This window comes from Camellia sinensis, chromosome 4 (genome assembly GCF_055761805.1).
Source record: "Camellia sinensis isolate YWXY chromosome 4, ASM5576180v1, whole genome shotgun sequence".
NCBI classification, from domain to species: domain Eukaryota; kingdom Viridiplantae; phylum Streptophyta; class Magnoliopsida; order Ericales; family Theaceae; genus Camellia; species Camellia sinensis.
The window spans coordinates 201109419-201134583 of record NC_138964.1 but is presented as its reverse complement, the minus strand read 5'-3'; the positions used below and the strand labels follow the sequence as shown (position 1 = coordinate 201134583).

Genomic DNA, 25165 nt, shown 5'->3' with positions numbered 1-25165 from the left:
GATCAGATATATATATATATATATATAACAAAAAAAATCAACGATCGGGAGAGAGAGCGACAGAGATTGAGAGAGAGAGTTTACCTGTGAGTAGATCGGCTGTGCGATGATGATCGGTGCGATGAGATGAACAACGAGAGAGTGAGAGGGTGATCGGTGCAGAAACGAGAGAGTAAGAGAGACAGTGATGTTGAGATTAGGGATTTTGGTTTTGCGCCCGGGGGGTTGGGGGGATGGCAAAAAAAAAAAGCGGGAATGAAAAAAAAAAAGAGAGGGAGACGGGGGGTGGATAAAAAAAAATTAAAATCTTTTTTTTTTTGGGGTCACAAATAAAATTTAAACAATAAAATAATATCGTTTAATTTATTTTTTTTTTTGTGACGTGGGTTGCTGTCGTTAAAAAAATTTATTTTTTGTTAAAATAATTTTTTTTTGTAGTTAATGAAAAAAATTCATTTTTTTTTAGTTACTAAGATTGAAAATTTATTTGTTTCATTTTTATTTTAATTAAAAAAAATATTATTATTATTTTTTATTTTGGTAGAAATAGGGGTAATATTTTAATGAAAAATATTTTCCACAAAAATAAAAGTTTATTTTCTGTGGTCAATGAAAAATATTTTTCTACGGCCTATTTTTTTTGGTTAGTAAAAATCTTGAACTATTTTTTTGTGGTAGAAGAAAGGGAGCGACATTAGTGGTGGAGGTGGTGGATAAGAGATGATGGTGGTGGTGGTGGTGGTGATGGCAAAAAATATTAGTGGTGAAGTTGTGGTAGTGGTAGTGTAGATGGAGTGGCAGGGGTGAAGGAGAGGTAATGGTAGTAGTAATGGCAGTAGTGGTAGTGGTGGTAGTGGAGTGGTGGCGATGGTAGTAGTAATGGTAGTCGTAGAGGTGAAGTGGCGACAGTGGAAGTAGTGGTGGCGGTGGAATGACGTTTGCAGTAGTGGTGAAGGTGGTAGAGGAGATGGGTGGTGAGAGAGAGAGAGAGAGAGAGATGAATGAGAGACAGAGAGAAGAGATAGAGAGAGAGAATAGAGCGGGAATGGAAAAGAAAAACAGACGGGAATAAAAAATATTTTTTTTTGTCATAAATGAAATTTAAATAACAAAATAATGTCGTTTAACTTTCTTTTCTTTTTTTTGTGACGGGAGTTGCCGTCGTCAAAAAAAAATATTTTTTGTTAAAATATATATTTTTTTGTAATTAATAATAATTTTTTTTTTTTTTTTTTTGTAGAGGATAGAGAGTGGCAATAGTGGTGAAGGTGGTGGATAAGAGATGATGGTGATGGTGTTGGTAGCGACAAAGGAGATTAATGGTGAAGTTGTGGTAGTGGTAGAGTAGATGAAGTGACAAGGGTGAATGAGAGGTAATGGCAGTAGTAATGGCAGTAGTGGTGAAGGTGGTGGATAAGAGATGATGGTGGTGGTGGTGGTGGTGGTGGCGGCGAAGGAGATTAGTGGTGAAGTTGTGGTAGTGGTAGAGTAGATGAAGTGGCACGGGTGAATGAGAGGTAATGGTAGTAATAGTGGCAGTAGTGGTAGTGGTGGCAATGGTAGTAGCAATGGTAGTCGTAGAAGTGAAGTGGCGACAGTGGCAGTAATGGTGGTAATGGAATGACGTTTGCAGTAGTGGTGAAGGTGGAAAAGGAGATGGGTGGTGAGAGAGAGAAAAATGAGTGAGAGACAGATAGAGGAGAGAAAGAGAGAGAGAGAGAGAGAGAGACAAAGACAGAGTGATGAGCGAGAGAGAGACAAAGTGGTCGCTAAAAATGCATTTTCTTGTAGTGGATAGATAAATCGAGAGGGAGCTCAGTAAATAGAGAAGACAGAAGGGAGAGAGTGAGCAACGCGAACATAGTGGGAGAGAAAAAGAGAGAGAAAGAGAAGAGAGAGAGAGGGACAAAAAGATAGAGAGTGAGAGACAGAAAAAAGATAGAGAGAGAAGAGAGATGAACAAGAGAGAGAGATAAAGAGAAGAGAGATGAGCGAGAGAGACATAGAGAGAAGAGAGATGAACGAGAGAGAGAGAAGAGAGATGAGCGAGAGAGACAGAGAAAGATGAAAGAGATAGAGAGAAGAGAGATGAGCGAAAGAGACAGAGAGAGAAAAGAGATAAGAGAGATAGAGAGAAGAGAGATGAGCGAAAGAGACAGAGAGAAAAAAGAGATGAGAGAAGAGATAGATGAGTGAGAGACACACACACAGAGAGAGAGAGAGAGAGAGAGAGACAGATAGATAGAAAGAAAAGAGTGATGAGTGAGAGAGAGAATGAGAAGAGAGAGAGGAAGATGAAAAAATGGGTGAAAAGATATAGACAAAGAGAGAGGGAGAGAAAAAAAAGCGAAAATAGATAAACGAGAGAGAGACAGAGAGAGATGAGCGAGAGAGATAAAGAGAAGAGAGACAGAGAGAGATGAGAGAGATAGACAGAGAGAAAGAGAGAGAGACAAACAGACAGACAGACAGACAGAGAAGAGTGATGAGTGAGAGAGAGAGAGAGAAAAGAGACAGAGACAGAGAGATAGAAAGATGAAAAAATGGGTGAAAAAGTTCCGTGTCTAAAGCCTCATTTTCTAGTAGTGAGTCATCTCTATCATTCATGGGTAGAATAGAGGCGCGGATTTGGGAATTGTATATTTTATATAAAAATCAAATTGAAATATTTTATACAATCACACCTATTTAGGGAGTGTGATTTAAAAGTAGTAATATATATATAATCACACTTTAATTAAAATGTGTGATTAAAAAATATATATATAATCACACTTATTTAAAAAGTGTGATTAAAAAGTAGTAGTGTATATATAATCACACTTTAATTAGAAGGTGTGATTAAAAAATATATAAATAATCACATTTTAATTAGAATGTATTGTTAAAAAATATCTATAAAATCACACTTATTTAAAAAGCGTGATTAAAAAGTAGTAGTGTATATATAATCACACTTTAATTAGAAGGTGTGATTAAAAAATATATAAATAATCACACTTTAATTAGAATGTGTGGTTAAAAAATATCTATATAATCACACCTATTTAAAAAGTGTGATTAAAAAGTAGTAGTATATATATAATCACACTTTAATTAGAAGGTGTGATTAAAAAATATATAAATAATCACACTTTAATTAGAAGGTGTGATTAAAAAATATATAAATAATCACACTTTAATTAGAATGTGTGGTTAAAAAATATCTATATAATCACACCTATTTAAAAAGTGTGATTAAAAAGTAGTAGTGTATATATAATCACACTTTAATTAGAAGGTGTGATTAAAAAATATATAAATAATCACACTTTAATTAGAATGTGTGATTAAAAAATATATATATAATCACACTTGTTTAAAAAGTGTGATTAAAAAGTAGTAGTGTATATATAATCACACTTTAATTAGAAGGTGTGATTAAAAATATATATATATAATCACACTTAATTGAAAAGTGACATAAAAAATAAATATTATCACACTCAATCAAATTAAGTGTGATTAAAATATCAATCTAATTTTTTTTATCACACTTCCAATAAAAGTGAGATCTTTTTTTTTGTCAAAGTGTGATCTTTAACTATTTTTGTAGTAGTGCTGGGCTTGTGCTGGTTGAGTGTCAACTGAGTCAGGGATGTCAGCTAGAAGATCTTCGGCGACAGCTTTCTTACGACCCATCCCAGCGACAATTGCAGTCCTACAGCGCCGTTGGCATTGAGATGGTGGGATCAGATATGGAGCTGAGGTTGACGGTTGCTCTACTAGATCAGAGGTCGATCCTTGATTTGGCCGAGATGATGAGGCTGTTGGAGGAGTTGTGGCGGAAAGGGGAGAATTGCTTTTCTTCCTCTTTGGGACGTCGGAAAGCACCGACTTGTAGGTCAGGATAAAGTTCAGAAGAAAATGAGCTCTTCACTTGTGAACTGGCGGATCCAGTAGCCTCTCCAAGCCCTTGCTGGGGAAAAAAGACTTGCGCAAGTCTTTTGCTAGTTGAGGAAGAGCATCAAGAAAAACAAACGTTAGAACAAATGAAGTATTGAAGACTTTAAAAACAAGTAAAGTATAAACACTGGGCTCTTACCATTACCCTCTACAAAAACTGTTCAAGGAAGAGGGTAGAGGTGGAGGTCCTCATTTGGAGCGAACTCCCAGTTCCCCGAGATAATGAAGTAATCATCCCCAGCTCCCTTGTTGGAGTCTGGGAGGTCGGCTACGATTTTATACTCTGTGGACCTCGGCTTGAGGTAGTAAATATAGCCTTTCTCTAACTTGAGGCCATACATGGTGTAGCAGTATTGGATATCGGCTAAGGTAACCCTAGCATTCTCCTGTTTGGCTAAGGCTATTATACCATTGATGGCTCGGTAGGAATTGATAGCGAGCTGCATTGGGTTCAATTTATAGTAATGAAGTATCTCACGGAAGAGGGTGTCTAGTAGGAGCCTAAGTCCACATTCAATAAAAGCTACAACGGGGAAAGGCATAGAATCAAGTGTGGGCATGATGGAGTCATCCTCCCCAGCCAACCTCAGATGGACGTCGGCGGGGATGGAAAACTCCTGCCTAAAATATTCCAACTTGGTTGGGGTATTTACCCTATGCTTCCACATACCCATGACGTTGGCTTAGGGGGAAGGTGGATAAGTTGGAAATAAAGTGTTCTGTAAAGGCTCAGAAGACCTCGGCAAAACCTAAACAAATGCTGGGGTAAAGATTTTTTGTGATCCAAAGTGAAGGTTGTTTCAGTTTTTCCCTAAGTTTTGTGTGTTCTATGGAAAATCTCAGACCTAAGTCTAAGCAAATGGAGGTTGAAGGAAAGAATCTGGAAAAAACACGGCAAACAAAAACAAGAGCAATGATTCAGAATCAAGAAAAGTGGTGAATCATCAAGAACACTGTGACAGAGTGTGTGCAAAGGTGCAAGGCCAAGAACAGTGGCAAACGAGAACAAATTTGTGAACAATGTGTGTATATTCAAGAAAGGATTTGAAAAAAACAGAATCATGAAGCAAACATACTCAAACACATGGTGAAAATCAAGGTACAGATTAAAAATGATCGAGGACACAAGCAAGTCTGCAAAATACAACAAAGTTTGTAGTGAAATCAAGAATTGAAAACCAGGAGGAATAGTGGCTTACCAGAGAAAGTGAGGCCGGTGTGAGGATCGCCGAAGTCAGATGATGGTTGCAAAAGCGACGGAGCGGTGAAAATCATGCCGGAGGAGGTGAACGGAGCAAGTTGCAGAGCAAGAAAAGCTTGAACAATGACAGATTAGAGAGAGAGAAAAAGTTGGATGCATCAGAAACGGTGATGCAAAAAGTGAAGGGACAGAGAGAGAGAAGTGGTTTTGATCAAAAAACCACAAAATGGTGGCAAAACTGTAATTAATTTCTTAGGGCGACGTGCCTGTCAGACGGCGCACGCACGAGTGATGCGACTTGATGGCGCGTGTCGGGAACGGCTCAGTAGGGGAAAGACACATGGCAAAAACGGTTGGAATATTGTGCATGACAGCTCACACGCATGATAGAACTCTTGAAGTTCTTGGGTTAAAGAAGCAAGGACTTCGGTTGGGAGGATGATCTCGGCTGAAAAACTTGAACAATCCTGGTTAATGGTTCTAAGGCGTTGATGGAAGCAGACTATAGGTCTTGGTCATACTGAGCCGACGAGTTATTACTTCGGCAATGAATAAAGAAGCGAGCTTAGCCGACATGCTAGAAGGAAGTACTGATATAGGTTCCATCATCTCAGGATGCCGAGGTAATAGAACCTAGGGGCAGTTGTGGGGGCATATTTTCTGAGTGCTAACACGTGGCCAAGGTGACGCCGAAGTGTCAGCTGAGGTGCCACATGTCCCAGTCGTGACGCCGAGGTGATCTCGGCTAGGTCGAGATTATCTTCGAAGATATCAGAGTCTGGGATAAGCGGATAAGGGACAAGAGTCCTAGAATGAAAAAGGACCTCAACCTGGATAAGGATAAAGCTCTCAGGGAGTTTATCTTTATCTATTGGAGAATCCAAAATAAGCACTGAGCTGAAGTCCATTGAAGCCAGGCTTCTATTGGGATTAGGTTTGTGTTGGCTATAAAAGAGAGGCACCCCCATGGGTCTAAGGTACGCAATTTATATTCTGAATAGGGAGTTAAGCACTTTTACTATCTTTGAGAGATAACTGACTTGATCTTCGGAGTGCCCCCGGGTGGACGAACCACCGCCGGAATCTCTTCTTTCTGTTGCAGGTCGTTCGGGCTTAATCTCTTCTGCTGGTGCTCTCCAGCTAAGTACTAATTTGGCGGTATGGTCGGAAATTGACACACATAATATATATATACTGTTGATCATCTTCGATGTTTCTTAGGATGTCTCCTAGGTTTTATGCCTTTTCGGATATTCTAGTTAAATTGGGAGACCCTTTTTTTTAAATGTATGGGATTCTTGGAAATATCTATTATTGTAGGTTGTGGATTTTTATTGCCATTTTTTTAATGTGAATTGACATTAAATTCATTTACAAATGAGAAACTTTTGTATGCTAACATGTGTCACGTGATATTATTTTTTACTTATATATGTCTCTTATTGTATTACGTGACATTATTTTCATTTATAAATATAGTGAATTTTATTATAAAAAATAATCATAATAATAAAAATATCACATAACATATATCATATTTGCATACAAAAATTGCTCCATACAAACTATTAAGGTTCATACATGATGGATATGTTTAAGTCGTGAGAACATATCCTATATCCTCCTCTCATGTCCTCTCATTCTCTTATATCGCTCTCGCTGACGCTCACAATCTCTCTCTCGTAGACCGGCATTTGCAGATCTCCCAACCCTCTCACTCTCTCGTATACGTATATTGAGGTCGGAGATCCTTCTAGATTATTAATCTAGAAGGATTTGGATCTGTCGGAGTTTGATCGGCCTCCGGTGGGACATTTGTTGGATGAGAAAGTTATTATCTCGGAAATACGATGAAATGGGTTACATTGTTTAAAGATTTCAAAAAATAAGTCGGGTCTTTGTCAGCCTCCTTCCTCTTCTTCTTCATCTTCCTCGTCTATTAACCAAGACAACAATGTCACTTCAACCACACAAGTCTCATCTGCATCTTCATCGTCTTCAAGGTTTGTTTTATCATACTATCTAATTATTAATGTGTTTTATGTTCTCTTGTAATGCCCTAAATTCAATTTTACTGAATGATTTATACTGGGTTTTGTATAATAGTGTGTTGTTGGGAGATGTTTGAATCTGCAAGTGTTTGATTAATTTACTCATTGATTAGAACAAAGCTATCAACTGCAAAGTGTTAGGGGTTTCTAATAGATGAAAAGGCATGAAAAGGGGGAATAAAGCGAAAATGAGGGTGTTTGGGTTTCCAACTTCAATTATCCACTAAAGTTAGTAAGGACTTTTAATTAACTTGAGTTTATAAATTTCATTATCAAGTAGTGGTTTCTTATTAAGTAAAAATTCGTGATTTATGATGAAGCTCTGGTGCATTGCATTTTGAATTTCGTTTTGAGTCAGCATGAAGTTCAATGCGACTCATGTAACTTTGTTTTCTGAATTGATTCAAACATTCTAATTTGCTATATTTTTTGTTAAAAAGGCTTCGTGATTGATAGTCTGATTTGAATTTCTGATGCATTGTGTTTGTTTTTGTATTGCTGTTTGTTATCTACTTCATTAGGCGTAGTTGATTTCTATATTGCTCTGTTTAATTCTGATTTCAAGCTCTGTATTGCTGTGCATTGCTTCTCTACACTCTCTACCAGCAGGTTTGATTTTCTTTTGATTTGATCCTGTGTTGTATGATATTAAATTTGTGTCTCAATTTGGATGAATTGTTGTAGGAGCTGTATGTGTTTGTATGGGAAATGATGGGTTTAATTTCTGTTATTTAGATATTAATTTGTGTCTCAATTTGGTTGAATTGTTTTTTGTTTCACTGTCAAATCAAACCAATGCAAGTTTGGTGTCCATATCAAGTGGGTTTTGTTATTGCTTTTAAGTAATAATGATTTTTTTAATGGCATTGAATTGGATGTCTGTTTGGTTTTCTTTGTACTTTTTTACAGCATTTTTGTTCAAAATTACTTTGTAGGCAGGCAGACTCTAAATTGAGCCTATTTAAGAAAAGCAAAAAACCAATTCTAGGGGTCACAACTTCACTGGTTTGAAACCTTTTCAGTGTTTGGTAAAGCATTTCAGAAGTACATATGCCAACCTTTACTCGACAAAAATTCCCAAAACCTGGTTAAAATCCAACGAAGTTGGCTGGTTTTTCAAAATTTCTAATAAATTAATGAAAGTGTCTGGTCCATTTTTTAGATTACCCAAAGCAAAGTATATAATGAAATTGAAATGTTTTTCATTCTTAATTTTAAGAAATGAATGACTATCATTTTCCTTTTATTTGAGCATTGTCATGTTTGTTTTATCTTATGAAATTCTTCTCAAAAGTTCCCTCTCATAAAAAGGTAAGATCACTTCTGTCACACTCAAATAAATTTTCCCTTCTAATTTCTATTTAGGCAAGCATATCACTTAAGTGACAGTATAAAAAGGTTACTTGAAATCTGATCATGAGTTGTCTTGAAGAAATAATGATTATGCAAAATTTCTGATATTATGCCATTATGAATTTCCTAAAAAACTTGCATCCTCTTCTATATATCATTTCATTTTGAATAATCGAAGTTAATGTGAACTTCAAATATGAACTTGATTTGCAATTTTGAGTTAATGTTGTTTTCTTTGTCTTCTTTGTCAGAATCTACTATTGGATGCCAAAAGAAAGCTTGGTGAAATTTTATCAACATTTGAATTTTTGGATAGCAACTCAATGGATCTGGTAAATTTTCTCTACTGGATATGGATACAGATATTTGAACTAAAAAATCTTTCTTTTATTTGCATTACATTATTTAACTGCATTAGAGAGAGATTCTTCAAAATTAGAAGGTTTAAGATTAGTAGGACCAATATCAGTCAGAAACATGGGCCTTGTTTGGTTTGTGTTTGTAGAATAATTTATCACACAGCCATAGATTTGTATAGGAACCAACAGAAACACCTTAGGAGGGACCAATATAAGTTGTATGAACTTACGGCACATCAATGGGATGCACCATTTGTGAATTAACCTTAAAATTAATTTTTTATTCTCATAATCTCGAAAAAAAGCTTGTTAGATGGATAACTTGTATAATTGATCTAATTGTAACTTGATGAGTTATTAATGTTTTTAATCTTTTGTATAATTAATTAATTACTAAAGTTTTTAATTTATTTTTTTGCAGATTGGATTGGGGTGGTATTTTTGACGTGCAACAATGATGTAATTTACTTTGAATGTTCTTTTTTGTTTGATAAGGATACACATACTTTGTGGAGTTGCACTAATTATTGTTGGATGTTTGGTAGAATTGTATGAGTTATAACTTTTGGATATTTTGTGGATATTTCACTATTTTATTGTATTATGATGAAATTATTTATAATGATGAATGAATATTTTTATTTTGTTAATTCGTAAATGTGTTGATGATAGGTTAGGTTAAGTTGTGATGAAATTGTTATATTCAACAGGTTTCAACATGAACAGGGTTTTATTTGTTGAACTAAAATTCAGATTTTGATAAAATAGGTATATAATGTGGAAAAAAATATTATGGAATTAGTGACAAAATTTTCCATTCCTAAAGAAGGTTTTTTCGTCTTACTTGGCTTAGGTGGAAGATTAATTTTGTTATGAATTTTTTATTTCGTCGCTAAATGAATTTGTCATGATGAAAAGTATTGTCACATTTTGTCACTATTACCCTCAATGTGTGACGTTTTTTTTTTTTTGACATTATTTCATCTTTTTTAATGATAAATTTGTTTTTATCTCTATTGGTAGCTTCTTTGACAAAAAATTTTCGTCTTTGTTTATATTAAACATAACATAATTATTTCGTCTCTATTTCTTATATTTATGATAAAATACTTTCATCTCTAATTTCTTTCATTAATGACAAAATATTTTGTCGCTAATTACTTATAAGTATGTTCCCAACAGTGTGTATTGGAGACAAAAAAAAATTCATCACAAATTTATCATTTTTAATGATGAATTTGTTTTTGTCTCTATTGGTAGCTTCTTTGACAAATTTTTTTTGTCTTCGTTTATATTAAACATGACAAAATTATTTCGTCTCTATTTCTTATATTTATGACAAAATACTTTTGTCTCTAATTTCTTCTTTAATGACAAAATATTTTGTCGCTAATTACTTGCAAGTATGTTCCCAACAGAGTGTATTGGAGACAAAAAAATTCATCACAAATTTATCATTTTTAATGATGAATTTGTTTTTGTCTCTATTGGTAGCTTCTTTGACAAAAAAATTTCGTCTTCGTTTATATTAAACGTGACAAGATTATTTCGTCTCTATTTCTTATATTTATGACGAAATACTTTTGTCTCTAATTTCTTCTTTAATGACAAAATATTTTGTCGCTAATTACTTACAAGTATGTTCCCAACAAAGTGTATTGGAGACAAAAAAATTCGTCACAAATTTATCATTTTCAATGACGAATTTTTTTTTTCGTCTCTAAGACCCTTTAGCGATGACCCTTTGGAGACAAAACGGGTGACGAAAAATGTTCGTCGTAATTAGTTTGGGTGACGAAATATATACATTTTGGGACAAATTTGTTTCATCTTTAAATCCCAAATTTGTTGTAGTGATGTGTTTTAATTTTCTGTGTAGGTAAATTTTTAATTTTTTTATAGTGCTTTGTTTAATTGAGTTTGGAAAAAAGAATGAGAGAGAGAGAGAGAGAGAGAGAGAGGTACTGGTTTTTTTGTTTGAACAGTAATAAATTTGTCAGTGCTCACAGTGATAAATTTGTTGAAACAGTGATAAATTTATCAATGTAAACAAAACACTATAAAAAAATAATTTTATCAGTATAGTGATTCCAAACCTGTTATTAACCTTTAAATTTGACACAAATAATCAGATTATAATCAATTTTTTGAATGAAATTTGCATAAAACCAGACTGATATCAAAAGCCAGATATGTTAACAATATGGATAAAAAAGACTAAATGTTTCATTGAAGCAAATGAAGAACCAAAATAATTAAAACAATGTAATAGGGTTTGTGTTTTAATTTTCAATTTAGGTAAATTTTTTATTTATATATAGTGCTTTGTTTAATTGAGTTTGGAAAAAATTTAGGTAAATTTTTCACTGTTTAATTGAGTTTGGAAAAAAAAAATGAGAGAGAGAGGTGTTGGTTTTTTTGTTTAAACAGTGAAAAGTTTATCAGTGTTTACAGTGATAAATTTGTTGAAACAGGGATAAATTTATGAGTGAAAACAAAACACTATAAAAAATAAATTTATCAGTGTAGTTACTCCAAACCTTTTATTAAGCTTTAAATTTGACACAAATAATCAGATCATAATTAATTTTTTGAATGAAATTTGCGTAAAACAAGACCTATATCAAAAGTCATATCTGGTGACAATATGGTTAAAAAAGACTGAATGTTTCATTGAAGCAAATTTGACATTGTAACAACCAAGCATTGTAATATTCATTGAAGCAAAGTAAGAACCAAAATGATTATAATGTTTGTCCAAAATTATTCAAGCATTGTTGTCATTGTGTATTGTGTCCCAAAACTCCTTGTCTTCAAGCACCGCTTCTATTGCCTCATCAACGATTTGCTAGGTGTCTGTCTGTTGGTTAGTCAACAAAGCCTCTATGATATCTGCTCTGATTTGGTGGCACTCCTCTTTTGTTAAGTTTGGAAAGATGTCTTTGTTACAGACATATTCTCTCATGAGGTAACAAACTATGACGCCACAATCAAGTCTACGATGACATTGGAAAAACAAAGTTAATAGTCATCAATGATAATTTTATCAATGTAATGTGTTTTGGTTTTCAGAAACTTACGAATGATCAACTTGTTGGTGACAATTCATTGCAATTTCTGTTTCTTCATGAAACTTGTTACCTTCAATGAGTTTGGGGTTGTGATGTTGAAGTATTTTTTAATAATCTTTCTCTGCAAAATATATTAATAATTAATTGGTGTTTGACAAATAAATGCATAATAAAATTTGATATAGACAAGGGGAATGGATGATATCATAATTAATTGGTGTTTTACCACTTTGTTTGCCTCATTTAAGTGGTTATCTGTTTATGTGCTTGGTCTCATTGAATTGTAAAACTTCCATGAGCCATTTTCAGTATCGAGTACCAACAACGTCCAATGCTTTTCATTGAAAATTGGGAAAAGAAGATATCTTTCCATGACAGCTTCTAACATCATGTTGTTCAACAATTGATTTGTTTTTGCCTCATCCTTTGTGGTGAACAAATACTGTGTTTTGCAAATATATTAGTTTTGGTTACAATGTTATTCGTTAATGGTAATTTTATCACTATAAGGTTGGATGAATGAGAACTTATGCATTTGATTTAGACAAGGGGAATGGATGATATCATAATGAAATATATATATATATATATATATATATGTAATTTGCTTACATGGCATGACGTAGTAAATATATATGTTGTTCCTACTTGTGAGCTGAGGCTGAACTTTGGTTTCGGTTGCTCTTCTGTCATTAAGATTTCCTTGTATGCATTTATTGTCTGTTGTAAAAACAAAAACAAACAAGGTTAATGAGAGAATTATTATTTGGTATTACAATTGATATATGCACAAATAGAGATTTGATTTTACATTTCCAGAAAGTTCTTCGCATTTGACTATTTTGTCAATATCATCCAAGTACAAATAGCTGCCTACTTCCTTTCCTTGTAAGATTGGATAACTGCAAATGTGAAAACAAAATTTATCACTGTATACCAAAATTTGTTGCTCAATTAACGAAACAAAGGTTAGGGGAACAAATTGAGCATCAAATTTTACTTGATGTATCAAATCCGAACAATGGAATGAAGTAGAGAACATAAACTGAAATGCCTAAATAATTTGATACCATAGATGAGACACCATGAAGATTAGCAAAATATATCACTCCACCAAACAAATTAAGTACAATTTATCACTATGTAGCAGATTTTATCACTGTATAACAAAATTTATCAATGAATGAAGTAACACAAAGGTTATACATTGATAAATATATGACCATTTACTAAAATTTAGATTCTAAATTTGGAAATTTTAGGACCAAATCATGTTCTTATCTGCTAGTTTTTGTTGCCCAAAGACTAGCGAGTATCATCCTTGATTTCTTTGGCAATTTGTGAAACACTGGATAGGAAGTGTCAATTTGTTTTGTTGGATGTTGATGTTGTGTCGGCTCTTCTTTTCTGGTCTTTGCACTTTCTTCAACAATTGGTTCTACTTCATCAACTGTCTTGTTCTACTTTGGTTGTCTTTTCGTTATGTACCAAAAATCTGGATCTTTGTGTTCTTTTCTTGTTTCTCTATTTTTCACCCTTTTTATCATTGAGCTCACAAGAGGCGATATTTTGGGAGTGGTGGCTTCAACTTCAACTGCGATTTGTTCTTCTTCATTGTCCAGGTAGAGATTTGATTTAACCAACATTGCAATTCTCTCATTAAGTAGCACCATTTCCACATCTTTCACTTCCATTTGTATCTTTGCTTTCTTGCTATGTTCTTTCATTTGTTTATTGAGCTTCATGAGTCGGTCCTTAAGCTCATCATTTTCTGCTTAGATTCTTGCCTTCTCCATTTCTAGCCTTTGGATTATCAGGACATTCTCTTTTAGTTTCTAAAAGGTATGTTCATTAATTTTCACATGGTAGATATTTGTTTCATAGGCAATTTTCCTTTTTGCTTTCCTCTTTTTAGTCGGTGTTTGATGCTTGAATCTCGGGGAAGTTGTTGGACCAACTTTTCTGTTTGATCATTGCTTCTTCTTCATCATTTTCTAGGTTGTCAAAAGAAAGCTCATTTCTTTGCACATGAACTGGACCTTCTTCAGTTTCATGCTGAAAGTTGGCTTTCCTTCTTGCATTCTTTTTTGATTGCAATGTTGTTGATTTCCTCTTTTTTCGAGCACCTGTTTGATGCTTGGGATTTGGTGAATTTCTTCCTGGACTGAGACTGAATATCTTTGTGATAATTGGTTCTTCTTCATTTTCAGATAATTCAGTCTCCTATTGTTCCTCAAAGTTACATTCTTCATCTTCATGCTCATCATCTGTTTGTGGTTGCAATTATTTGTATATGTTCTGTTCTTCAATTGTGTCTTTCAAATTGCTCTCCTACATAAATGAAAATTATTAAAAAGAATGATATGACGCAAAGTTAAGTAATAATTTATCATTCGGTGATTCAAATGTATAATAAGACTAGTGATTTGCTTCATGATAACAAGTTTTATCAGTGAATTAGCAACATTAAGCAAAATTTATCACTCAATGAAGCTTAGTAAGAAAATTTATAACTGTGAGCAAAAAGTTATGAGTCCATATCAAAATTTATCGCTGCATAGCAAAATTCATCACTCAATTAAAGAAATAAAAGTTATACACTGATAAAACTTGTTTATTGAATAATTTCCTATCACAGATGAAATACCTAAATAATTTTTCTACCACAAATGAGACACCAAGAAGATTAAGAAGAATTTATCAGTCTTCCTAAAATTTATCACTGCATAACAAAATCTAATATTTGTTTAAACAAAACAAAGGATATCAACGAATACCTCAACATGTTTCAGATCATGTAAGGATGACTTTGCCAATTGTTGTCCCAGATGTGTAATGTTCCATCTTGCAAATCTTGGGATTGGGTTCTTGTCATTTGGTTTGATGATCTTTGCATGCTCACATATCCAATACTGTTGAGGACAAAAAAAATGTTATAAATTAGTATTTAGTAAATGTAAATATTATAGTTTATAAGTTGTAAGTGAGGTATTTACTTACCAATAAGATGATCACACATCCGCACACTCTATCAATTTGGTTGATGTTGCGTGCTATTGATCTTGTAAGATGTTGTTTTGCTGTGCCACACCAATCATAAGACTTCATTTCGTCAATATTCTCGAGGTATTTCATGAACCACCAACCAATTGTTGTCCCAGTACCCGGATACAACAAAAGTAAACAAACCAGAAGGCACACAAGCCTAACGATATCTTCTACATCTTCATTGTTGTTACTTTTCAAAAGTTTCGTTATCAACTTTTGGATTGAAGTGCTTGTCATTCTGCTCTTGGTTATTTTCCTTCTTTGCACCATGGCTACCTCATTTTTTCTTCCGTATGCAAGATTCATCTTCTTTTGTCCACATGCAATCCCAAAAATTAATTTGAAGTCATTTCTTTTCAACTTCAGCTTCTTCCCAGCAATTTCAAATGTGGTTCCATCCATTTGGTAAGTTTGTCAAATTTTTGCAACCATATCATCATATTTAATTGAATTTATTCTTTTAACCTTGTTTTCACTCAATGTATCAACCAGAAATGAAAAAGGTATCTTTCTCAATACTGTCAAATGCTCCTCTCTGAGCTTTGTTGTCTTGAAAAATTTGATAAGAGATTGCATGTTGGAACGATGGACATATTTTGCTTCATTATCATGTATCTGTTCAGTCCTAGTTTTTCTTCTATCAATTTTTTTCTTCCCTCTCGGTTTGTGGAGCTCTGTAGGTTGTTTCAGTTGTTCCTGTTTGGGCTCCTCATTGTCAATGTTAGATTCAGGTTTAACTTGTAGTTGATTTTCACTTTCTTGTGTTGTTGGCTCTATAACAAACTCAACTTTTTCAGTCTTTTTCTTTTTTGAGAAACTTGTTTCTCGACGACGTAATCTTTATGATGACTGGAAACATCTGTACAAAAACATTGAGCATGAACATTGAAAATTAAGAAGAATTTTATCACTGAACTAGACAAACTAAGAAGAATTTATTAATTTATTATGCAAATTAAGCAAATATATAAGTGTATAGCAAAGTTTAGATTCCAAATTGCAAAAGAACATGAAGTATCATGATGAAGATGAAAACAATTATATAGCAAATTTTATCACTGAATTAGCAAAAGTAAGAAAATGCATCATTGTATAGCAAATGAACATAAATGTGTGATTGTTATGATGTTGAATATCACTCATAAATTAATACTGTATGGTACAGATTCAAAATAGCTTCAATCCGAATTTTATCACTCAATTATAGTTATGAAAGAAGAAGGGAAGCAAATCCATCGTCATAACAAATTTTATTACTCAATTAGGAAAATTAAGCAAATCTATCATTCTTATAGCAAATTTTCTCACTGATTTGGGCAAAGTAAGCAAATCTGGCATTGTATAGCAAATTTTATCATTGAATTAGCAAAAATAAGCAAATCCATCATTGTATAGCAAATGAACATGAAGATGTGATTATAATGAAGTTGAATATCACTCATAAATTAGTACTGTATGATACACATTGAAAATAGCTTCAAGTCGAATTTTATTACTCAATTATAGTTATGAAAGAAGAAGGGAAGCAAATCCATAGTTATGAAATAAGAAGAGAAGCAAATCCATCATTATAACAAATTTTATCACTCAATTAGGAAAATTAAGCAAACCTACCATTCTTATAGCAATTTTTCTCACAGTATTGGGCAAAGTAATCAAATTTGTTATTGTATATCAAATTTTATCACTGAATTAGCAAAAGTAAGCAAATCCATCATTGTATAGCGAATTTTATAACTCAATTTACAGTTATGAACGAAGAAGGGAAACAAATCCATCCTTATAACAAATTTTAAGACTCAATTAAGAAAGTTAAGCAAATCTATTATTTTTATAGTAAATTTTCTCACTGAATTGGAAAAAATAAGCAAATATGTTATTGTATAGGAAATGAACATGAAGATGTGATTATTATGAAGTTCAATATCACTTAATTATAGTTATAAAAGAAGAATGGAAGATGAATACGACTCGCGTTTCATTCGCATGTTTGTTGAAGATGAACCAAACAGGAAATATAGATCGAAACGGTGAAGGATTTGCTGGGGATCTGTTCGGAATCAGATTATTGATCGAAACAGAGGTGATTTCTTTGGAAACGATTTGAGATACAGGGAAAATCTCTTCGTTTGTTTTGATTTCCAAATCACAAATCGCCTCAGAATGGTTTCCAAATTGCCTCAGAATAGTTTTCAAATCAAAACAATTGAGAAGGAGCGTGTGTTTCACGCGCACAGGAGAGACCTCGTGATATATTTTTTGATTCACACGTGTGGTGTGACATTCAGGGATAAAATTAGAAACTGAAATAAGACAGAACTTAATGGGTATTAATTTATTTCTATAGGACCGGCCGGTAAGTCCCCTTAAATTTTCTTTCAAATGCGTTGGGCATATCATTTTTTTCTTCTTGTTGAGTTGGGCTTGGATCATTTTGTGGGCTCAATAAATGCACCAGTCCTTTATTCAAAATAGCAGAAATATTCTCATAATAGGGTTGCCGTATTTTCCTCTCCTCACCAAACTGCCTCACTGGCTCGAATTTCGCAGAAAAGAAACAATATGGGAATCACTTCAGTTCTCTGGCTGTTCTTCATCGTAGGTTCAATTTCTCTTTCATCCTCCGTTGTCTCCGCGAATGAACTCTCTCTAGGTGAAATCTCTCTCTCTCTCTCCAATTTTGTTAATCGTGAAATCTAGGGCTTGTTTGAATTGCATGCCGGATTTCAGGATGTGTGCTTTGTTTGGTCATTGAGAAAAAACGTGGGAAAACGGAAGAAAATTTGAGTCTTGAGTCTTAATTTATTCATTACTTGGTAATTAAGAAATCTACAAACAGTCACCTAACTTAGCCTCAGACAAATGTTTGCTTCTGGGAACCCCAAGTATGGCTGATGAGGAATTTGGAGAAGGAGAGCTAGAGAAATTTGTTTGCTTCATATATAGTATCAGTTTGATGGTATTATTTATTTGGTACTGTACGGATGTAGTTATTGGGTTTCAGGTTTGAAGTTTGGGTTATGTTCTTTTGATACATGTTTTGACCCGATAAAGTGGCGATTCTGGCTGGTTAAGTGGTAGTGTGTGGAGAATAGGTGGGAAAATTAATGGAAAATAATGCCTATGTAGAACAAAAAATCAAGTTTTCACCTATGTTCTGCTTTGTATTCTTGGGAGTCAGCTTGATCCAAGTCTTAATAGCTAGGAGATTGGAACTTGGATAAACTATGATGGTGTGGTGTGAAAATTTTCTCATTACTGACTTTTGTGGTATCAAAATTTACCAAGCAATGTGTCTTGTCAATTCAGTAATTTGCTCTTGTACTACCATCCATTGTGAATTGGAATATTATATAGGTGGTTCTAATGCATTTTTACACCACTATAGGTCGAATTGCATATTTAAAGTATCAATGCAAAATTGCCAAAAATGAAACCCTAACCTAAACAAGTCACCCCAAGATTCATGATAATTGATTCAAAGGAAAATTGCATAAAAAATACAAATCCAAATTCTTTTAGAACACGATTTTTTAATACTTTGTTTGATGTTAGGAATTGGTTTGGAGAAATGAAAGGAAAAGAAAAGAAGGAATATAAATTTTCATTGGGTTTTCTACTTGCTCGGTGATGGATTGTGTTGTTTGCACAATAATAGCATTTCAATGATCTCTAGATCTGTTTGTGCATAATTTATCTCCTCAATAAGTTATGTTAGTGTGTTATTCACTAGTCGGTTTAAAAAATTTCCTTGTTCAATAATTCTCTAGCCTTGCCTTCTTTGTTTTGCAGATGTTGCTCAGTCTACCACATTGCAAATATCTCCAAGGTTGCCAGTGGAAAAATCTCCTGGTTCCAAGCATGGTGCTATTGTGCTATGTGAAAGAGTTTTAATCCATGGTTTGTCAAGACTTAAAAATCTTAGAAAGTTTGCACATTCAGTAAAAGTGAATGTTTCTAGTGTAAGTTCAAGTGCCCGTCTACTGAATGTTGAGGTCTGTTTCCATAGGTGAGTGTTACCCAAAATAATATTTTTTTTAATAATTCTGAAATTACATTAAGCACTAAACTGGGACAAATAGGAGTTTATTTTTGCACTGTTTTAACTTTTAAGATGTGATTTTCTGTCCCGTGAATGTTATGGCTGTATTTTGGAGAAACTTGTTCCTAGACAAACATTGTAAGTAAGAACATTGTACTAATGGCATTAAGGATCGTGATGATTTTGTACATGCTTTCTTAGATTTACTTATTTATTTATGGGTTAAATATACTTTGCGCCCTTGCAACCCATATCACACATTGATCCGTCATTTTGCAGTTGTAAAAGTCAACCCCCTACAATTACAGTCAAGTTACAATGTCAACTTTAATGAGTTTCTGTTACATGCTACCCATGTGGCAATTGCAAAATGTGCCACGGAAGTGCCACATGGGGATTTTGTTGCTAGCCCAAGTAAGGGCGCCTCATAGTAGGTTGAGATTGCAACTGGAGTCCATTAATTGGTCAAATGTGGAAAATCTATGATTGTTTATCTATGTTTTAGCAAGAAGCACATTGAAGAAATTACTTCTTTTCATGCAAATTGCAATAATTTGTTAATTCACAGTAACCTGGTTACAAGAAGGTTTTCTGTGCTAAATGTAGAGATAACAAGCATTATGGGGCACTTCAACCCCCATTCATCAAGTTGGGGTTTCAACCCTGACAACACCTCCCCCTCCCCCTCCCCCTCCCCAGAGGTTGTAGGCTATATATCTGAGGTTCTTGGATGTACCAAAAAAAAAAAAAAAAAAAAAAAAGAAGTAACAGAAATGATTCAAATTTCCTTTATGTCTGCAATGAGATTTATTAATGCTCCGCTCCTATGTTAATTGTAAACATTTGTGAGCATTCCTAATGTTGTGACAAAGAAAAATATCATACTAATGTCATGTTTGAAAAATTATAAGCTCTCTTACAATAGAGCTGTCCAGTTAGGCATGACAGCTTAAGAAATTAGGAATGTTTCGGAGTACATTTCAAACCATACGGTGCAATTTCTAAGTCACTATTTTTCCTGTTAATTCTGTGATGTATACTTTGCAGGAACTTCTCTCTCGGAATAGGGATGTGCCCTCAAGGGCAGTGGGAGAAACTTGTTAAGGGTTCATGGGTTCGTTCCATGTCACCTTTTGACCACAAGCTCTTAGATGTACGGATGATTGGTTCTTCCTTAGAAATCCTTCAGGTGTCCCTCACAGAAGGTGAAGTCCATATGGATTAGTGAGTGAACACTATTCCCTTGTTTTCTGACATTCGCAACTCAATTATCTTATTTTTTGATTTTATCTGCAGAATTTTTCTCATATCGCATTATATTTTTGGTCTTGGGGATTATTATCATGACATTGGCCTCTTCTCTGAGCAACTCTTTAGTCTTCTACTACAGCAGTGCGATGGCCGTTGGGATCATCCTTGTGATATTGGTGGTCCTTTTTCAGGTTGATCACTTTTTTTCTCTTCTTTTTTCTTTTTTTCAAATTTCTATTCATTTATATTATGATTTTCATCTCTATTTCGTAGTCATATTCCCTAACAGTCCATCTATTTAAATTCATGGGAATTTTAATCACCTCTCTTGAGACTTCAAAAAACTGTAGTCATCTCGCCTTGCATTCTAGAAATTGCCCTGTTCTTTCATGCATCTTAAAATTATCAAATACTTCCCCTCCATTAGTTTGCCTCCAATGGAAGTAGGCAATTATGCTTATGCCCTAATCTGCTAATCACTAATTTTGGTTACAAAACAATTTGATGAAATAACCTTGATACTCTTGTATTATGCCATTCCCAGATATGAAGGATCATAGAGAACAAAAAAGGAGATTAGGCGAACTAAGCAAGGTTTTAGAATGATGTTATAATTGTCATTTTGTAGTCAAAAAGTCATTGAAGGGTAAAATCATTGCATTGTATTAAGAAATTAGATACCCATTAATTTTTGTACAGATAATCGAACATACTAAAAGGAGGAGGGGGTGTGGACGATGTGGTAATTTATAATAACCTTGGGAGTTCAGTCTTCTGTAGAAACATCACTGGGGGTTGCTGCGGGTTACTGCAATTATTTCAAACTTACAGTGGGAGCAAATTTATTTACCATACTAAGAACTATCTAAACCATAGTTGTTTATAAATTTCATTGGCAAGGTATGGCATCTTATGCTGTCGAAGTGATTTCGATAGTCTCATGTACAGTGTTGAAATGACTTATTTTATTTTATGTTATTTTTATAATTCTAGCACCAATTGTACTCCGAACAAAGTTGTAACTTGCTGCATCAAGGCTCTGTTAATTTCTTAGCTAAGTAGTTTTTCATAATTCTAACAGCTATAGTATTAGTCACGCTCGTATTTCAATTCTTTATTTTTTTTCTCATGTTTCTTTATTCTTTCTTTCTTATCCATGTTATGCATTATTGACAGGGGATGAAGCTTCTCCCAACAGGTCGAAAGAATTCAGTTGCAATTTTTGTGTACTCATCTATTGTGGGTATTCATCCTACATCAGTTTGCCTTCTTTATTACTGTATGATAGGTTAGAGAGATTTGTCTGACTGTCGTCTTGTTTAGGTTGGGTTGGGTTCTTTTCTCCTCCGCTACTTGCCAAGATTATTGCGTTCAGTTCTTACAGAGATGGGAATCAGCGAAGACATGTATAATCCTGTATGTAAGTTCTGTATGTATGCCTACACCTCTTCTAACAAGCAGAGATTGATTTATAAATTATAGTGTGATGCTGCTCATATTAAGCCAAAGATCTCTTTATAGAGTGTGTGCTGAAGCTGTGTTGTTTGATTCCTTTATGCATTATGTGAATAATTTGGGGGGAACATAGATCTTTTATGATTTTGAAGTTCCTTTGTATAGGCTTAAGAGTTCTTTTATGAGATTTTTTAATGGTTGGGAGTCGGGAATAAGTAGCCTCTCTTTCAACTTCAACCAATTATTAGATTTTGTAGACCCTTTTGATGCACGAGGGAGTCTATAGGTCTTTTGCCTTGTGCTTTATATGAGTGGCATTTCCTTGATGCTTTTTCTTCAATAAAATATTATTTCTTATAAAAGAAATGTCCTGACAGTGCCTACATTAGATATCTTTTCTTTGCAACATGCTTGACCAGCCTTCTTTAGCTGTTATCATGTGGAAGTCACCCTTGGTTCTGGGGAGCAATTCACCATGCTTAATATAATTCTCCAATGTTTTTATTTGTGTTTCTATTGTTTTCTTTTATTGACTATTTAGAATTGAACTTCTGCAATACTACAAATATATGTCATAAATTGTTGAGTGTTAATTTTGCTGTGATATAGCTTTATTTATGCCAAAACTAAGATATAAACCTTGATTTTCTTGACAATCTGGATGAATATTTCTAGAATTTTACGAGGACCAATCATTTATAATTTTACATATGGGGAACACTACCCTAAAAACTTGAAAGAATTTGGAAATTTTCTATATTTATTTAAATACTTAGTATTCCTTTAGATTTCCTACCTCCTTCAAATCTTTTGTTTTCTCTATCCAGCTTTGTAATTTTTTCCTTTTTTTGGTTCACGCAAAAAAAGGGTGTACTACTTGTTACTGCTTTATGCATATCTGGTGTCATGGACAATTTTCTGCACTTATTAAGTAATTTATATTCCAAGAACTCTAGTACTAACTGAAGCAGTGCTTGTATACTGCAGCTGGCAATGTTTCTGTTGGTTTTTCTTGTCCTAGCAGGAGCTTGGTTGGGTTTCTGGGTCGTTCGCAAACTTGTCTTGACAGAGGATGGATTGATTGACATAGGCGTATCCCAATTTGTTGCATGGTCCATCCGGATTATTGCTTCTGTTATGATTCTTCAGGTTCCATCTCTCATAATTTTTATTGTCCTCTTTCCAATTCTTGAAGTTTGTTTGGTCTTGTTCCATCCATCAGAATTAACATCTTTTATTTGTTCCCCTTCAAATGTCCTGGATAATCTCATTTTCTGTATGAAAGACCGCAATTTTGATAGGTTTGTTTTCCTTTCTAGAGTTCCGTGGACCCTTTACTGGCAGCAGAGGCATTGTTGTGTGGAGTAGTGGTTTCATTGCTGTTTAGGAGAATTACCAGATCAAGATTTATACGTCACTTGTACAAGTAAGTCTCCTTACAGAGCGTAATTGTCCCATCCATTCATCCATTACCAAATTTGCCCCTAGCTCCTGAATAAAGTACTATAAATATATTAATGTTATTACTTAGGGGTTAAATAAAGGCTTCATTAAACTAGAAGAGAGAGTTATAGTTTACCTAGATTCTTCAAAATAAATCAAATATATGTGTCAGACACCTGACAGTTAGATATGTGTCTCATACTATTAATCAAACACTTTTTATATATTTGTATTTAACAATATTACATGTATATATTATTGTATAATTGTTATAAAAAGAGTAAAATGCATTTTCAACACAACATGTTACATATAATTCCATTTTATATCAAATAATAGATTAAAAATATAAAAATATGAGCATTTTTTATTGAGTCCATATACCCTAAATTTAAGGTTTGATAGGTCTGACGTCTAGACTACACCTGCACCCCTACTTGACATTTGTATCCGAGTCGATATAAGATAGCCCTGTAGGCATCAGCCTCAATTTGATCTAGAATACATAGAAGAGCAGTAACGGAACTAATATCTACAATAGAGTTGTCATGGTTGGGAGATCAGAAGAAATTTTTGGATTACTATGTAGGAATTTACGCAGAACAATCAAGCATGGTCACAGATATCAGATTCCAGGTTCATCGCCTTCGAAAGATTCTTATGATGAATATGTACACAATATTCGGAAGCCCGACAACTCTGACTTCCTGAAGCCAAGATCCAGACACTTCACAAAGGCTCCTTCTAATAGTCCCATCCAAGGTACGCTTCTTGTTTGTGATTCGTCTTATGAGTTCAAGAATTTGTTTGGCTTACTTTTTCACATTTGCTATGAATTCCTCAGGCTTAATCAGAACACCACCAAGTCAACTGTCGGATTCAGAGACTCACTATTCTAGCTTCCATAAGACCCCTGAACGAAGAAAATTCTCGAAGGATGAGTGGGAAAAATTCACCAAGGACTCCACCAAGAAAGCACTTGAGGAACTTGTTTCGTCTCCTGATTTCAGCAAGTGGGCTGTTGTTAATGCCGAAAGAATAACCTTGACTCCTAAAAAAGACACTCCTGATCAGCCTCGTAAGTGGATTCCTTGGTTTTGAGCATTTAACGCGGTTTTATCTAATTCAGTGCTGTGCAGATGAACTGTGCCACAGTTTTTCATGGTCGAGATCAGCTTTTGAAATATTGCGCAACCCAAATCATGGGTGGGAATGAGAATGGATGGATTGTTGTAAAATAGTTAGCACCGGCAAGGGACATGATTAGTGTCATTTAATCCCCTAAAAACTTGGATTTATTTTAGAAGGCAGACCATTTTGGTAACTTAGAAGGCATATGTACAAGTACATTGATAACCATTTGATTGAGGTTTTAGGATTGTATGTTTTCTACTTGTGTCATGTGGCTGGCTATACGGGCCTAGAAAAATCATTCATTATTATTGTCCCGATTTGAAATATGTAGACAAGATATATTCCATATATGACTTACAGAATACTAATTTTAAATCTAAATCATATATTTTATTTTTGTGGTAAAATTCTGATCAAGTTTTCTTGGTACCTAGAATTAACAGTGATTGATATGTGTTGACTAGTAATTAAGCTATGGTGCTTGAAAAGTTTCGAAAAATTGCCACATCAGCTTATGGGAATTTCATATTACTGAAGAATATGAACTATTTAAGAATTAAAACGGTTGATGGGTTCTAAATAGTTAAAATTGTATTACTTTTTTCATAAAGAATTTTAAATAAATCAAATAGTTGAATAATGTTGACATGTGAATTTTATTCCCAATAATATTATTCTTGATCACCGAATTTCCATTCTTTCTCGCTAATTGGACAACTCTATGCGGGTATGGTTTATAGAGGTAGTTTGATGCAAGTTATTTGAGGAGTTTAATTTGCACTAGTGTACAATTAAAATAAAACAAGGTTGTT

At 33.9% G+C, this 25165-nt stretch overlaps 1 protein-coding gene and 1 long non-coding RNA gene across 2 annotated transcripts; both read left to right on the top strand.

The window, feature by feature from the left end:
- The first annotated feature begins 6838 nt into the window (after nucleotides 1-6838).
- Nucleotides 6839-9678, top strand: LOC114317078 (uncharacterized). The gene is made up of 3 exons (XR_014365819.1): nucleotides 6839-7149; nucleotides 8802-8882; nucleotides 9331-9678. It is a non-coding gene; the product is annotated as an uncharacterized LOC114317078 (long non-coding RNA).
- A 7697-nt stretch (nucleotides 9679-17375) lies between these two features.
- On the top strand, nucleotides 17376-24760 carry LOC114317042 (uncharacterized). The gene is made up of 10 exons (XM_028263737.2): nucleotides 17376-17681; nucleotides 18821-19037; nucleotides 20118-20275; nucleotides 20367-20512; nucleotides 21498-21560; nucleotides 21645-21737; nucleotides 22764-22925; nucleotides 23096-23202; nucleotides 23809-23981; nucleotides 24064-24760. Exons 1-10 carry the CDS (start codon nucleotides 17591-17593, stop codon nucleotides 24318-24320), a joined length of 1467 nt encoding a protein of 488 aa, XP_028119538.2. The 5' UTR covers nucleotides 17376-17590; the 3' UTR covers nucleotides 24321-24760.
- Nucleotides 24761-25165: the final 405 nt, after the last annotated feature.

Excerpts from the sequence above, each read along its gene's own strand:
- LOC114317042 (XM_028263737.2), top strand. The coding sequence starts at position 17,591 with ATGGGAATCACTTCAGTTCTCTGGCTGTTCTTCATCGTAGGTTCAATT. Across the intron at positions 20,513-21,497 it reads TATTGGTGGTCCTTTTTCAG|GGGATGAAGCTTCTCCCAAC; the intron begins GTTGATCACTTT and ends CATTATTGACAG. Across the intron at positions 23,982-24,063 it reads TTCTAATAGTCCCATCCAAG|GCTTAATCAGAACACCACCA; the intron begins GTACGCTTCTTG and ends TGAATTCCTCAG.